At 37.4% G+C, this 17021-nt stretch overlaps 1 protein-coding gene across 1 annotated transcript; it reads left to right on the forward strand.

Moving 5' to 3' along the window:
* Positions 1-214: 214 nt before the first annotated feature.
* On the forward strand, positions 215-15103 carry LOC121453153 (uncharacterized protein C5orf46 homolog). Its single transcript, XM_041659669.1, has 4 exons — positions 215-284; positions 5698-5863; positions 11305-11363; positions 14980-15103. The coding sequence occupies exons 1-3, from the start codon at positions 215-217 to the stop codon at positions 11360-11362; spliced, it is 294 nt and encodes a 97-aa protein (XP_041515603.1). The 3' UTR covers position 11363; positions 14980-15103.
* The last annotated feature ends 1918 nt before the right edge of the window (positions 15104-17021 follow it).

Below are 17021 nucleotides of genomic sequence, written 5' to 3' on the forward strand. Positions count from 1 at the left end.
AACGAACGAAATGTTTTAAAAAGAAAGAAATTGCTTTGATTTTGAAAGACAGGGCTGAGCCTGTTGTTGAAGATCTCAGAGCAAGCTGTGTAGACGTCTTGTGCAACAGCCTAAATTCCACAGCAGGTGATGTCACCACAACTGTCCTATAAATGGAGCAAAGATTCAGGTGCATCTAAGCAATTTATCTGCACCAATACCCAGGACAACAGGAATGGCTTTCTCAGTTCTGCGACTGACTGTTGTCCTGGGACTGTGTGCCCTAATCCTGACAAGCCAGGCAGGTAAGTGTTTCTGATCACAGCCCAGAAGCTTGGGCATAGTTAGTGATGGGTGGAAGCTGGCACAGAATATAAAAGGGGAGGGGCATTTTGGCATTGCAGAAAGAACCCTGGGCTGGGAGCCTGAAAACACATCTAATTCCGAAAGCAATTTTATTAAGCTTGATTTTGGTTGTATCCTCCATCTTAGTAAATATATGATGTTTGGAATGAGTCCTTTCTTATATTCTTAAATGGTGAAGGGATGCTATTACATTATAAATTCATTGAATATTGTCTGTGGGGTGTTTTGATGATTATAACAAATAATGTTTAATGAAGATGAAAATATAATTTTCAATAGCACTCTATAATGGAAATATAAATTTATAAATGTATATTAGGCATAATACTTAATACCTCTAGATGTGGTACAAATAAGGAACATTAAAGGCTGTCAATCTCATATGTATCATGAAATTTAAATAAAATAGGCAAAAGTTTGGAATAGTGCCTGGTCAATAAAAATCACTAAATAAATATTAAATGCTGTTGTTATCATGTATAAATTATTTTTAAGTTCAAGTTCAGTTTCATTAGAGTTTAAAAGAAAAACACCTCAGGCAGTTTGTATATCTCAGCACATATACACGTGTGTTTGTGCATGCACGTATGCTTGTGTGTGTGTATCTTTGTCTACCTTAGCTGAGGAAAAATAAGTAATGGTATTTGAGTTATTAGTGTAGAGAATGGATACATGGTCGCAGGCAGACATGAGGCAGAGAGGGGGCTTAAAAAAAAACTTAAGAAGACCAAAAGTATCAGAAAAATCCAAAGTGATACAGAAAGTTGCAGGGTTAATATAGAGATAGGAGAAGATGAAGATTCTCACTTTCTGAGTACTTCAGACAATCTGGCAGACAGACAGATGCACCAGCTTGGTATTTTGAACTACTGTGAAAAGTTTAGATAAAAAATTAACCAAAACCAAAACTTTTATGTAAACTTTCATTAGACATATGCTTTTGTTCTTTTAAGCCAGCATTTGTGACTAATATCAAGAAAGCAGATTAATAAGAGAACTCCACTGATTTAAACAGAAGTTTAATATCAACATATTGAAATCTGACCTTAGAATATGTATATTCTAAGTTTCATCCTTTACATACCTTAAATAACTTACCCAGGTCCACCATAACTTGCTTAGTCCTTCTGGCTTTCCTTCCCAAATCTGGAATCACATAAAATCATGATAGATTCTCATAATAATCTTACTTAATAAATGCACCATTTTCTTCGGTTGGTGCAGATTAGTAAACTAAGATTGCAGAGGGAAAGGGTTTTTTGTTTTGTTTTGGTTTGGCTTTTAGTATAAGCACACGTGAAAGTTCTCTGATGGTGAAATCTGAGTTTCTAGGTTCTTCCCAGTGCAACTAAGCTTGTGTTTCTTTTGAAACACATGAAAGCACACAGAGGGCTGCAAGCAGCATGCAGCATTGTCATTTAGGAATTAATCATTTTGTCTGCAGAAGCTATGAATCTTTGTTTTGTGTCTGTTCAGGGTGCAGAAAGCAGAATGAGCAACCAGCCGCTCAGTAGCAGGTCCCATTGCCTGTAAGCTAGCAGAACTCACAGTCCCGGGTCACTCAAGGCACCCTAAGAGGAAACGCAGATGAGGGATGCATAAGCCCTGTGCCAGAGGGGGACATGGGATATCTTGTCCACCCTGCTTCCAAAGTTAGCAACAGTGCTGTGAAGGGTGATATTTGCATTCTAAAGACAATTCTCATTCATCCATAAACTATAAAACTGGTTAAATAAGTCCAGTTTTAGTTAATTTTCTCACCCATTTAATCACATAACTCTTGATGTTACAGATAAAATGAGCATGCTTTTATAATCACTTTGTAAAATGTAGAAATCTATATAAATAAAACAGTTGTATTTGTTCAGAATTTTATAATCACATTCAGTTAAAAAATTAGTAGAAATCTTAATGTAATAAATGCTACTTTGTGTTTATTTTTAAAGAGAAAAGATTAAATAATGGACCTTGATGTTTTGAGATTTATGGGTATTCCAATAGCATTTTAAGTTTTCATAATATTCTAAAATGCTAGAGGAAAATCGAGCTACTTATAATTCTGTTGCTGTTAATAATAATAATAATATACTAATAGTGCCATAAATCAATTATTGTGAGATTACCCTGGGTTTGCTGCTGTGATAAGTAGTTTATACACTGTGGATATATATCTATACACACATTATAGCATGAACAATATATACAATACTTTTCTTCCTACCAATATCACAATGAAGACACTAAAAGACAGTGGTTAAATGTGATTTGCAAAAGTATATGGCTAATATTTTGTTGAAAACAAAAACAAAATCAGATTGTAGGACCATAAAATGTGTGGCACACCACATAATAATACCTATGAATATGTATATGGACTAAAGACTAGACTGATTCCTGAGTTCCCATACACTAATCCCCGGCTCCTCTGGTATTAAAAAGCTAGTATTTAGTATTACATTAAAATGAATAAAACTGTTATGTGTTGCCAAAGAGGACTCTTCCTTTGTATAGGGACTTCCTGTGTTACACTTGGCTGGTATCCACGGAGAACCAGTCTATGGAGAGAGAGCAATAAAGGTTCTTTATATCCTCTACTCATAAAGAAACCAAACCAAAGCAAAATGTGTTCTAATGAAAAATTCAACTGTTGGATGAACGAATCTTTGATTATCATCTCTTATAAATCCCAGACTAAAGAGCCTGTTAAGCCTTTGACTATGACATAATAAATATAAATGCTTACAGAATTTATTGCCATTTTTTTGCTAACAATTCCTATCTTAGAATACCACATAGATAACACATTTCTTTCTTCATTTGGTAGCCCTGAAAGAGATGTGGTTACATGACCTTCACCTGAGTCTAGGGGAAATAGTGCTAAGGACTTGAGACCTAATGACTCAAAACTTGTAGTGGGGAAGCAGTATAGATATGGAACACTTTTGTGTATCTCAAAAATCATTTTTGTACAAACAATGCTTAGTACTGATCTTAAATTTCATAAATGTCTAGAGTCAGGAGCAAGATAAGTTCTTCAATTTTTAAACATCACTTAAAGTGATTTTTCTAAAATTCACTTTTTTCTAGCATTTGTGTGTGCCTAGAAAAATAATTAAAACTAACTTTTTTATGAATTTGAATTTTCAAATTAACAACCAATTATGGCTATTGTGAGTCTATCCGAGATATCACATTTATTAGTCTTAACTTTAAAATAATCTAATGTTCAACTGAAATCAAATAAGTAATCCAGTTTTTAATTAATTAATTATTTTTTAAAATAACAATCTTTTCATATTTTAGGTACCAATCCCAGTTCCCACTCTCTCTCTTCCTCCCACTCTCTCCACCTTCTCTGCACTTCACACCCCATCCACTCCTCAGGGAGGGTAAGGCTTCCCATGGGGAGTCAACAAGGTCTAGCACATAGCTTTGAGGAAGGACCAAAGCCCTCCCCACTATATCTAGGCTGAGCAAGGTATCCCTCCAAGGAAAATGGGTTCCAAAAAGTCAATTCAGGCATCCAGTATTTTTATATAGAGTTTGGTGGCACCATAGTTCTGTTAATAAAATGAAAAAATAAAGTCCTGCATCATCTCATTATCAGGATTCAGAAAGAAGGCTACACGCTGTAGTTTATACCACTCTACTGGAACTTTTTATCTCATGAATGAAGACCATCAACACCCAAGGGACACATGTGCATCCTTCAGCTATGAAGGATAAGGTACATGACTCCTATAGGCACCATGCTCTCATGGTTTGCACAGCCTTCTGTTTTCTAAATATTATCAGTTTATCCTTCTAATAAGCTAAAATTTGCATATCTTAAAATATTACCCAGGGAGAAAAAATACACAGGATTCGTAAAAACCATTGTTCATAAAACTTAACAGGTGATACAAAACTGACAGAAATTATTTATCATTTACCTTTCATTTGCTCTCATGAATAAAGTACAGTTTGTGTACTTTTCCTACAAAGAGCACATAGTTTTATCACAGAATACTGTAAAAATCTCAATTTTGATATCAGACAAACATGACCCTGGATTGTATTTCTATCACCTGGCAATTCTTCATCTTTGAAACAGCTTTGAAATCTCTGTCCAACTCTACTTCTTCAAGTTTAAATTGGCTTAGCAATTGTCTTACCTCATGGAATTATGAAGATAAAAATAGCACAGTGCATGTGAACTGCCTGTTAGAGGTATGTGCACAGCATAACTACCCATGAAGATTTTCATCTTCCTTATTTATATTACCATTGGCACAGAAATCCCATGGAAACAATGGTATCCTATATTACGTGGACAGCTAGGCTTTCTGCATCACAAACCTGGCACTGACATTAGTATGATGCAATGTAACAACTTATTGTTGTACCTGTAGATAAGAGCATCTCTCGGTTTTAATCAGAGAAGCCTCTATTTGTAGTAGATGATAATTAATATGGAGACAACCCCTATACACACACACACACAGAGAGAGAGAGAGAGAGAGAGAGAGAGAGAGAGAGAGAGAGAGAGCTTTTCAACATACATTGAAAAAAGATTGTGGAATGCTCAGCCCCAAATTGGGCATTCAATTCATATCACACCATTAATTTCCCATGTTGAAGTGGGTGGTAACATCATGAAAACATTATTTTCCAGACACACCAGGGCAGATGCATAGATAAACCTGTAGCAATTGTGGCAGAATGCAAAGACCTTCACAAGGCCAGCAAAATAAAATCTCAGCATAGAAGAGGGAAGCTGGACAAAAAACCCACCACTGGTGAGGAACTCTTGGTATTTGATAGCTTCTGAGAGAAGTCCGTTTTCCTTAACACTTCACTCTGACAGGCTGCCCAGACACCAGGACTAGTCCAACTCCCAAAAATAGGTAGGAAACACAAACTGGACTTGATGGCGAGAGAAGAAAAATAAAAAGAAGTAATCTCAAAGTTGGATGGGAAGGGACGAGAGCATGGAAAGGGTGGTAAGTGGGGAAGCTGGAATGAACACTCTTAAAATACAATCCATGAAGTTCTCAAAGAACAAACAAAAATCTTACAAAAAGAAAAAGGAGGTACCTCTGTGTGCTTTGTTTTCTTGGTAACCAAATGTAGCCATTGTCTTCTTAGATACTTATGTCTGTTACTTGTATGTTTTTAGTAATAATTAGATAAAGACTTCAACCAAACAAGCACAGGGTGCGTAGGGACAGGAAGATGAAACTAAGGAGTTCGTACCAGGTGGATACCAAGGAACTCAACAGATCCAACACCAGAAACAGATTTTCCTTTTAAATTGCAAGGAATCACATTTGAAAGTTTTTTATGTTTATGGTTTTTTTTGTTTGTTTTTAGATGACAAACCAAATGAAGAAGGCAACCCAGATGAGAAAGCAGATAACCCTCCAAATGACTCCAGTAAAAAAGCAGAGGGAGATTTCCCCAAATTCTTAAGCCTCCTGGGTTCAGAGATCATTGAGAATGCCGTGGATTTCATCCTTCGCTCCATGTCCAGGGGATCGTAAGCCATCTCATTAGATAAATCTCACTTTTGCCAGCTTCACTGTAGAAAATTAGTACACTCAAGAAAATGGATGAAATTGAGTAAATGCATTCATTTTTTCACTGAAACAAAAAAAAAAAACCGTCCTGCCTTAAGTTACATTTAACATGCAAATGCAGTGCCCTGAGATCTAGAGTGAGGGCACTCCCTCAAGATCCTTTCTACAATATTTTAAAATCCCAGGGCCATGAAAGGAGGGCAGAAGGATGCAGAACTAAGAAATGGAAGAGAAGTTGTGGTCTTGATAATGAATATGGAGTCCTGTATTTGGCTTCTAGTTTGAGTAGTTCAGGAGGGGTAGTTGAAGTAGCTGATGATGTCTCTTTAGGCGCAATGTGCCAAACTCTCAGGAGCAGCGTGTTGGCCACCATGAAGGATAATCCAACCCAGAAACTTTCTAATATTCCCAGCCTACTTCTTTTTTCTTTTTCATTTCTTTTTTTAATTGATTTTTATTGAGCTCTACATTTTTCTCTGCTCTCCTCTCTGCCTCTCCCCTCCCCTTCAACCCAGCCTACTTCTTAAGACGCCTTGGATTTAACATATTTTGCATTTGATTTGACTTCTCCTTATTCTTCATACTTCTTTCAGCCTGCACTGCTGCAAGCTGTTGTTTTTTATTCATTTTTACATAGATACCTGCAGAGAGTTTGACAAAACTCTGATTTATTACTACACAGTGAATAATTATGTTTGAATTAGACCTCCTTCATCTACAATATAGCTACTCACAGGAAAGGCTAAGGGTGCAGTTTTAAACAAACTGTCTGGGTAATTCTGACACAAAAGCCACCTAACCAGGTGCTCACCTACAAAGTTTGGCCCTCAAGTTTTATCAAACCCTGAGTTCTGTTCATATTCTATTTAAATAGGAATTCTCAGGTTTTCCTGGGGTAAGTATACACGGCTTCTTAAACTCAACCAACAACAAATGAAGGGCCATTTTCATAAAGGAGCAGTTGGGTCTCTTCTTGTAGTCCTCAATCTGCTTAAAAACTGTTTGTTTGGTTGTATAGGGTTCTGCCTATGAACCTTCTTCACACATTGTTAAAGCTCAAAGATGATTCTACTTCATGATTTCATTTTGTGTAATTGTTATTTGTATATGTTGTCTCCTCATGATTATTAATAGAAACAAGAAGAAAAGTTATAAGAAATGAGTTAGTAGACATTTGATGTATTCAAAATACAAAGTAGTTAATAATGTCACCTACAAAGCATAGCAAAGCAAGGAGACAGAATAATTACTTCTCCACTGGGGAAGTCCCCATATGCAAAATGTCAGATACACCACTGTATCGCCCCAAAAGTTTACTGTCTGTTCCATTAAGGATTTGTAGGTTCTGAACTCAGAAATGTTGCCTCCTTGTCTATACTTCTCCTCATCATATTCAGAGCAGACTCCTGCTCTGTGATGGGAGAACTTTTGGTGAGGTCAGGCATGCCGCCTTAGGGTCCCTTTTGCCTGAAATGCTCTTTGTATTTCTCACGGCCACTGTTTGGTTCTGTGGCTCATCTTCAAATTCCTCCCCACAAAACAATTCTGTTATGCTCTTATAGCTAATTTCTCCCTCCCTGCTCACTGTTCCCTGTCACTTTGCTTTGAGATGGTGTGATATTACTTACAAAAATCTAAAATTATTTGTTTCCACTTATGTAGCTTAATGAAACACAGAAACCAGATAGGTATATCTTGTACAATATAATATTATAGCATCTTCCCATGGTGTCCATCAGTAAATAATTGTTCCTTTGATGAAATAGTTAAAGAAAAAGAGCTTAGAACTTATGCCTAAAGCCCGTGTATTTCAACTCGACTATGAAAATCAAAGGGTCTTTGTTCAAAGGCAAAATATTCCTTGTTGAAACAATCAAATGTAGTTGAGGATGTAAAACATATTACAAAGTTCCTTCACAAAGAAAGACCACGGGTGTTGTGGAGGTGTTGCATGAGAGAAGGCTTTCAAAAAAAGCATTTTCTTTCTTTGTATATGAAACATTAGGATGGAAATTATGAAGGATGATATCTAGTCTGTAAATTCCTTCTTTAAAAAACCTTCAATCTTTAAGGTTAGATAACATGAGCTGAGCTGATGCAAAGACAACTATAAATAGCTAACAAGATAATTCTGTCTGAATATCAATATTCACAGAAAAGGGTTTGGGGAAAATGTGAACTATAATTTAGCTGCTCCTTGGACTGGAGAGGGACGGGGAGAGGAGTGGGGGGAGGGAGAGAAGGGTGGGAGGAGGGGGAGAAAAATGGGAGGCTGGGAGGAGGCAGAAACTTGCTTTTTTTTCCTTTTCTTAATAAAAAAATAAAAATAAAAAAATAAAAAAAAATTTAGATAGTTAAATATAGGTAAACAGATAAATGTAGATATAAGCATATTTGCTCATGTCATCATAAAAACTAAAAACCCATGAATTTGCTCATTTATTACCACTCCTGAAACTCTTCCTGGAATTTCTACCACTTACACAGCAAAGCACATGACTAAAGCTGATGGTGAAGGTCTGCCCTTGATGTTCTTGTAATTCCTGTTACCTCCACTATCCCTCTCATCAGACACCTAAGCCTGAACAACACATGATATCTGTATGAACCCTCAATGCTTTTGCATAAGCTTTTCCTCCCTCTGCCAACAGTTTAGTCTGAAATCTACAGTTTATTTATTCAGCAAACCTAATCACTTTCTAAAGCCCAATTCCAAAAGCAGCTCTGGGAAGAAGTTGCAGACTCCTCCAATTACAAACTTTAGGTGTTTTGTTTTGTAATTTGGAATTCATAATACTTTGTATTGTTGATGCAAAGCAACTGCTCTCATCTTAAAGAAAGTGAGAGATCATTTATTCTAGAGCCACTTTGAGTGACCATGTTTCAGGAGCACTGATTTAGGTTATCCCAAATTTCATATTCCCCATGAAGGCAGTTTATGAAGTTTGTATTATGTGAAAGAACAGAGAAAGTCATAAATCAAGGCAAGTTTTAAAATATGTTGATGTGTACATCAGAGAGGCAGATATATTGAGATGGAAGAATCTATTCTATAGGCTAAAGATGCTATCTGATGACATTCCTAGCTTTTGGATTGGTAGAAACTAGTGATTTTCCAAATCAGTAGATCCCAAAAGGTTTATCACACAATAATATTTCCCACACAGGTTCGGGTGCAGGAGTGGAGGTAGTAAATCATGACTGTTCTGGAAGGCTAAAACTAGCTCAAGATAAAGTAATTAACCTCTGGAACTGTGATATTTCATTATCTCCACAACATATGAATTCTTTTTTTTCCTACTTTTTAATTGATTTTATTGAGTTATACATTTTTTTTCTTTGTTCCTTTATGTTCTTCTCCCCTACCCTTCAGCCTTCTCCCATGGTCCCTATGCTCCCAATTTGCTCAGGATATCTTGTCTTTTACTACTTTCCATGAACATTTGATCCATGTATGTCTATCTTAGGATCCTCAATGTTGTTGAGGTTCTCTGGAATTGTGATTTGTAGGCTGGTTTTCTTTGCTTTATGTTTTAAAACCACTTATGAGTGAGTACATATGACAATTGTCTTTCTGGGTCTGGGTTACCTCACTCAATATAATGTTTTCTAGCTCCATCCATTTGCCTGCAAATTTCAAGATGTCATTATTTTTCTCTGCTTTGTAGTACTCCATTGTGTAAATGTACCACATTTCCTTATCCATTCATTAGTCTAGGGGCATTTAGATTGTTTCCAGGTTCTGGCTATGACAAACAATGCTGCTATGAACATAATTGAGCACATATCCTTGTAGTACGATTGAGAATCCTTTGGATATATACGCAAAAGTGGTATTGCTGGGTCTTGAGGAAGGTTGTTTCCTAATTTTCTGAGAAATCACCACACTGACATCCAAAGGGGTTGCACCAGTTTGCATTACCACCAGCAATGCATAAGTGTGCCCCTTTCCCCACAACCTCTCCAGCGTAAGTTTTTATCAGTGTTTTTAATCTTGGCCATTCTTACAGCTATAAAATGGAATATCAGAGTTGTTTTAATTTGAATTTCTCTGAAGACTAGTGATGTTGAGCATTTGCTTGAGTGTCTTCAGCCATTTTAGATTTCTCTGTTGAGAGCTCCCTGTTTAGGTCTGTACTCCATTTTTATTGGGTTGGGTTATTTGTTCTTTTGATGATCAATATTTTGAGTTCTTTGTATATTTTGGAGATCAGACCTCTTTCTGATTTGGGGTTGGTGAAAATATTTTTCCATTTTGTAGGTTGCCATTGTGCCTTGTTGACCATGTCCTTTGTTTTACAGGAGCTTTTCAGTTTTAGGAGTCCCATTTATTAAATTTTTCTCTTAGTATCTGCATTGCTGGGGTCATATCTACGAAGTGGTCTTCTGTGTCAATGCATTCAAGTGCACTTCTCACTTTCTCTTCTATGAGGTTCAGTGTGGCTGGCTTTATGTTGAGGTCTTTGATTCATTTGGACTTGAGTTTACAATACTCAAATTCTAATCAGCCAGTCAGTCTCTGCAGACACAGATTCCTTTTGGAAGTTTTTATCAACAGTTAAATAACAGTTTCTTATCAGGAGTTGTCATTCTCAATATGAATCTGTATGATAGGGCCCCCCTATTTGTTTTAAATGACCTGTTCCTGAACATGTCTCCACTCTCCATTAGACTACAGCCTGTTCAAAAACGATATATTAGCATCATCTTTCATCTTCTCAGAAACTACCCTGGTTCCTAGCTATAGATGATAGTGTGCCTGAGATATATTCATCACTATAGAGAATTTGGTTTTGAACTTTGTGATCCATCATCCATATGTTGCGAAAATGTGGTTTCATCTTTTTTCTTAGTTTTTTGTACATGTAAAAGAAGTATAAAAATTAGTAAAACAAATATACTCATCCTGTTTTATGTGCTAGCATCCTATATGTGTGTATGCATAGCTAACACATACAGATACATATTTATGTACACAATGCATAATACTTATAGGGTTTTGTTTATTAAAAGACCAATAACTGATAGGTTTGTTACTGAGTTCAGTGATAATCATGCCCAAATACCTTGACAACTATAAACTATTGTGGAAATCTTGAGTCTTACTTCACTTTCTTATAGCAACATCTGGAGAAGAAAATTATACCTCAACTACGAGAAAGCTTAGTTCTAGGCACAGTAGCAGAGGCTTGTAACCCAGACTACCTGAGAGATGAGGCTGGAGGATCACAAGTATGATGTTATCCTAGAAAACAAGGCAGATGCAATTTCAAAAAGATAATGAAAATAAAAAATTCAAATTGAAAGAAATGAGGGGAAATGAGACAGTGTAATAGTGTGATCTTGTTAACATTCCCATAAGTCTGTATAACTCCTGCTTTTTTTTCTTCTCTTTTTCAAGAAGCTTTATGGAACTCGATGAGGACCCTGGACAGCCATCTTCAAAAGTGACCTCCTAAGGTGATTTTAACTAATACTTTACGTCAAAATAATAGCATTTTAGACACAGAAAATAAGGGTTTGGATTACTTTATTCATCGATTTTTGGGGACTCATGAATAATTACAACCAGAATGGTAGGGTTATGTTGTTGTTGTTGTTGTTCCTTCTTTGTACTAATTGTAGTTTGTTTCTAAAATTACACTGAAGTGTCTATATTGTTGTTTTGTTTGTCATCTGAGAGGCTTTTAAGGGAGGAATCCAAGTGTAGCATGAAACAGTGTGCAATGGGAAGGAGGAGGTCTGGTCCCTGCCACAGTTCTCCTTAGAACCTGCCATTAGATTTCCATCCCCTCTATAAATACATGACATAATCAGGTTATAAAGAGAAAGCATTTATTTTGACTCTTGATTTTCAAGGTTTCGTTTTCTAATGCACTGGTTTCATTGCTTTGGGCCAATCGTGAAGTAGTAAATACATCATATCAAGGGCCTGTGAATCCCTCACCTCATGGTCAAGAAGAGACAGAGGAGCAAACCAGAGTCCCATAATGACCTTCCCATCACACACTCAAGGCTAAAGTCTCTCTGCAACCCCTAATAGCACTGAGGTAGGGAATCAAGACTTTCACACCTAGGCCTTTTGGGAGGGGGATTATTCAACATCCAAACTCTAGCTTGCTTTGTACAAATCCACCTGTGAAATAAGAGGGCGGTGCACACTTAGAAAATAAACATCTAAGGACTCATGTAATTATGCAGTAAGTCAGTCATAGGAAGAGTGGAAATTGCTGCACTTAATCCATAGAGATAGCACTAGAAATTTCCCTGTCACCCATACAGACATCTAGCTTACCTGCAAACCATATGGTTTGAATTCCAGAACACCCACTCTTCCCTTACTCAATTATCTCCTGAGAACTCAGGTTGAAATAGAAAAACAAACATCATACAGACGGAAAAGCAGTATCAGTTCCTGAGTTGAAATGAGTTACTGCTCCATTTTAAGTGCTGGATAGATACCTAATTTATAGTTTCGGTAGAAGACAAACATCATTATCCTAAGTCTCACAAGTGATGAAACAAAAGCATGGAAGCAGTTGTGGACATGGTCATATCAAGGGAGCAGGAAAAGACTGGAACTCAGTCCCGTGCCAGGATATGTGTCCTATATCTGAGCCGTTTATCACTGCTGGAGAGCAGAGGACGGCATATGAGGAAGCAGCTGGAGTCATGATTCAACCATGACGCTTGCTAAAACAAAACTCCTCCCTCTTGGTTAGTAGATTTGCTTTCTGTACACCTCCAGCAATCATGGCCTTTCTCAACTTCTGTTGTTATCGAGGCTGGGAAAGTTTCTTTACTCTACTGGCTCTGTTTCTTAACTTAGGTGTGGCCAATGTGAGCTCAGAAAGTCACTATTAGATTAGCCTAGAGCGTAGCCTACTCTTTCATGAGCTTTGAAGGATGGAAATAAGGCTTGGGTATTGTAATCAAGATCTGCCCAACGCACATAATCCTGATTCTTGCTCAAAGCCAGATAGACATCTAAAACCACTCACTTGTGTGTTCATGTTTCCATCTTCTCCTCAGGGAAGAGCTTTCCTCCTGTTTTAAGCACCCTAATACTTTGTCTTCATCCAGGCTGCTACTGTACACCTGTAATCATTTATGCCCATATCCCAAATCCTGGCAGGGCCAACCAGGGATTCAGTGTAGAAGGTATAATGTAGTTGAGGCATTATGGAGGGAGAAAAGATCAGCTGACATCATGATGGTACAAGTTCAACCTGTACTGAGGACACCTGTTTTCTGTGCCTCCGTGGATTGGTGACTCCACCTCCTTAAGCCTCATTTCTCTGCTTTTGAATTTGAAACACTAGAGGAATGTAAAGATTCCAGAATGTAATGGAAGGATTCCCTTTTTTAGCTACCCACAAAAAAAAAAAAATCTTGAAAAGATAGATTTCTGGATAAACTCTAGCTGCCTTAATGATCCATAGAAAATGGTTCAATGTGGAAGTGTAAAAGAATTTTGATATGGAGTATCTCTTTAAATGACCACGACATAATCACTATGGATAGCCCTTAATGGGTAATTGAAGTTTTGTTTCTACGGTTAATGTCTTGTCTAATCAAAAGCAAGTCATCACTTTACAATTAAGTGATTCACAGTAATATCTGTTTCTCTATTTCAGAAAATGTGACCAAAATATATTTATAGATTAGTGGGGCTGGAGAGATAGCTCAGCAGTTTGAGTATTTACTGCTTTTCCAAGTTCTCGTTTGCTTCCCAGCTCCCATGTGGGGCCTCTTATAACTGCCTGACTTTCCCTCCAGGGCAGCCAAGAACTCTACCCTCCCTGAACACATGCATGCACACACAGAGAGAAAAACACTTGCATATTAATAAGTAATAAGATAATTTTTAAAGATATATAATTAATGATAATTGATGGAGGATCAATATATGTCCTATATTTATTTTAGTCATGTATTTGGTACCATGTTTGTAGCACTCGGCACCTTTTTGACACACTCCCTTAATGAGTAGTACTCCATTCTAATTATGTGTTAAACTTTGTGCATGCTGCCATTGGGAAGGTCATCATTTGAACTGTCACTGAGCTCAGTGTACCCTGAGAATGTGCAGGTAAATGATAGGTACCTATGGTAGGGCTAGGGGTATGTCTTGGGAAAAGGCAACAAGGAACTCGAGGAAGAGGGTGAGCATGATGAAGGCTTTACAAAGAAAGTGAACTGGGCTAAGTCAATATCAGGGGATGAAAAGAGAGCAGTACAGAGATCAGAAGATGATGATGCTCCAGCAAGTGAACACCTCGTTAATCTGAGGCACCTTCATCCTCAGCTACCCTACACTGATGTGACTCCCACTAGGCATAGTGTTTCCAAAAAAAAAAAAATTAACTGCTATTTCCCTGAATTACTTGAAGCCACTTGGATTCTATTTGTTCCTTTTTATTTCTTAATTCATTTGATATATTTGACTTTAAACTGCCTTTTCTCAAAAAGAAAATAGATAAACCTCATTAGATAACTAAGATCTTCAGAAGAAGCAGTGAATGAGAATGTCCTTTACTAATTTTTATTTCTATGAAGATTACTTTTGTTAAGAATACACACACACACACACACACACACACACAGAGTCTTGTGTTTAGATTTACGATGTCGTACCTAAAAATAAGTAAATTAAATGAAAAGTTCTGCTGCAACAGATGATCAGAATTAAAGTTGGGCACACTCTGCCACTTTTCAGGTCAGCTTGCTCTGCACCAATGATAAGATAAAATGCATGTGACTGCTGTGTCTTTTGCATCTGCCAAATACCAGGCCACAGTGACAGTGACATCTCTCTTCGTCCTTGACTTTGTTCTGCATGCATTCCATCATTTGGTGCTAAGCTATTGCTTATATACCTAGAGATTTTGGGTGTGTGTTTCTGTAATTTTGTTTCACTACTTTCTCAAACCTGTTTGACAGCTGAATTTACTATAAATCCCCTCTTGCTTTCAAGTGCAGAAGCATTAAAATTTTAAAGAAAAGGTAGAAAGTATTCACTTTGTTGCTAAGTTAGAATATTAATTGTTGGTCTCTGTAAATTTGTGTTTTAAAGGGCACACCCATCTGGCAGCTGGACAAAACAAGGACAGCCAGATCCTGAACATCTAGTTCTGTTTTACAAACTCGTCCAGAACCTGAGATATCAAGGCAGCTCCCAGCCATTCACCAGGAATGAATCCCCAGTTTTAGAAAAATATCATCCATTCCAGCTCTTTGACCTTGCATTTCTGTCTCTACAAAGTCAGAAAAAGGACCCTCTTTGAGTTCCAGCATTACATACTTGACTTTATGGAGATTTTGTTGTTCCCAGGCAAGTTTCCCTGGCATATTTAACTTTGTAATGAAGCAAAAAATGAGATGATACATTGTTTATACATATGTACATAAGCAAATTCAAGGCTTCTTTGTATATACAATACACATATATGGTAACAGATTCTAAAAGACGAAGTAACACATTTAAAATTTAAAGGCCAGTATGTAGTAGAAACGGGACTTAATTCTTGCTTCAAAAATAAAGTTTTTAATTTCTAAAAATATATGAAGTTTCAATATTTTACACATTTTTTTTAAAGAAAGTTTTTCTTTCAAAATATCTAAGTCCCAAGTCCTTTGTTAGTAAACTCAAAACTGATCTACTGATGTTCCTCTTTTCATTCAAATGTCCGTTTCTCTTCCACGGTCATTATTCTTCTGCTAGAATGTCAGGCATTGAGGAGGGAAGAGTTCCTGAACCAATGAGTGTGGCCTCTTTACAGTTCACAGAGTTCACTTCAGTGCACAGAGCTGAGTCCTCAACAGCCATAGCAGCCAAATCGACAGGCACTTTCTCCCAGAACCATCTACTCAGTCAAGAGGACAGGATTGAAGTCGCGGAGCACGGTGACCGTGGCCACACTGGAGTCTAGAACATACATCCATTCTGTTTCCCTTCTTCAAGTCAACATATTTGTCCCGGGTCCTTCTCAAGCACTGCTCCTAATTCCAATCCCACCCTGAAGGCAGTCATTGTATTTTCGATGATAGCTATTACTTGACAATCTTGCTGTTTTTATTTATCTGTGATAGATTTGCATACAGCACAAAGAACCTTTAATGATATTGATGGATAAACCATGGACTGAATATTGAACCAGTGGAAAACAAAAATGAACGTTGTATTTTACAGTGAATTGAGATAGCCCATTCTTTGCATCTTTTGGAGAATGGCATCAGTTTCAAATATCACACCCATCCTAAGTTATCAAAATATCTATTAAACTCAGCATTTGACAGACAATTAGAATGCTTCTGTGAACCAATTGTGTTCCCCAAATCTCTTTTCAGGGTGTTCGTTTGTTTGTTTTGTTTTGGTGGGGACACATTATTTGTTTGTAGTACTGTGGATTGAACCCAGAGTCTTTCATAAGCTATGTAAATGTTCTTCCACTGTGTGTGTGTGTGTGTGTGTGTGTGTGTGTGTGTGTGTGTGTGTTTGAAACAGAGAGAGAGAGAGAGAGGAGACAGAAACAGAGAGACAGAGGGGAAAGCGGGGGAGGAGAGAGAGAGTGAGGAGAGGTCATAAAGCGGGGAGAACAAGAACAAGAGAGCAAGAGCTCACATGCACCTGTGCGGGCACCAGGAGCTGCTCATTGCAAGGAGACCAGAGGAGACTATACACTAGTATTCTCTATTTCTATCAATCTCTGCTTTGTCTCTTTGAGACGGGGTGTCTCCTGGACCCTGGAATTGAGTGTTTTGGCTGCTTGACAATCAACAAACCAATGTGAGTCTCTTGTCTCTCCCTACAATGCTGGGGGGTTGGAAGGCCTGGGCAAGACCACTCCCAACATGCCACTTGGGTGCTGGGATCCAAACTCATTTCCTGACTGTTGAACACCAAACACTCTTAGCCACTGAGTTGTGTCCTTAGCCCCTTTTAGACTTTAATTCACTAATTTGTACCTGTGTGATAATTTTACTACAACAAATCAATATAATACCCATGTAAACAACTCACTTCTGTCATGCATTTTGAACGGACTCTCTCGGGATGGTACTGGAAATAGGAACAGGTACAACCACGAGACCTCAAAAGAAGCACACTATTCATAT

Source organism: Microtus oregoni, unplaced genomic scaffold (assembly GCF_018167655.1).
Source record: "Microtus oregoni isolate MIOR12 unplaced genomic scaffold, Mior012 000011F_ref0000422, whole genome shotgun sequence".
Lineage (NCBI taxonomy): Eukaryota > Metazoa > Chordata > Mammalia > Rodentia > Cricetidae > Microtus > Microtus oregoni.

Excerpts from the sequence above, each read along its gene's own strand:
- LOC121453153 (XM_041659669.1), top strand. The coding sequence starts at position 215 with ATGGCTTTCTCAGTTCTGCGACTGACTGTTGTCCTGGGACTGTGTGCC. Across the intron at positions 285-5,697 it reads AATCCTGACAAGCCAGGCAG|ATGACAAACCAAATGAAGAA; the intron begins GTAAGTGTTTCT and ends GTTTGTTTTTAG. Across the intron at positions 5,864-11,304 it reads CGCTCCATGTCCAGGGGATC|AAGCTTTATGGAACTCGATG; the intron begins GTAAGCCATCTC and ends CTCTTTTTCAAG.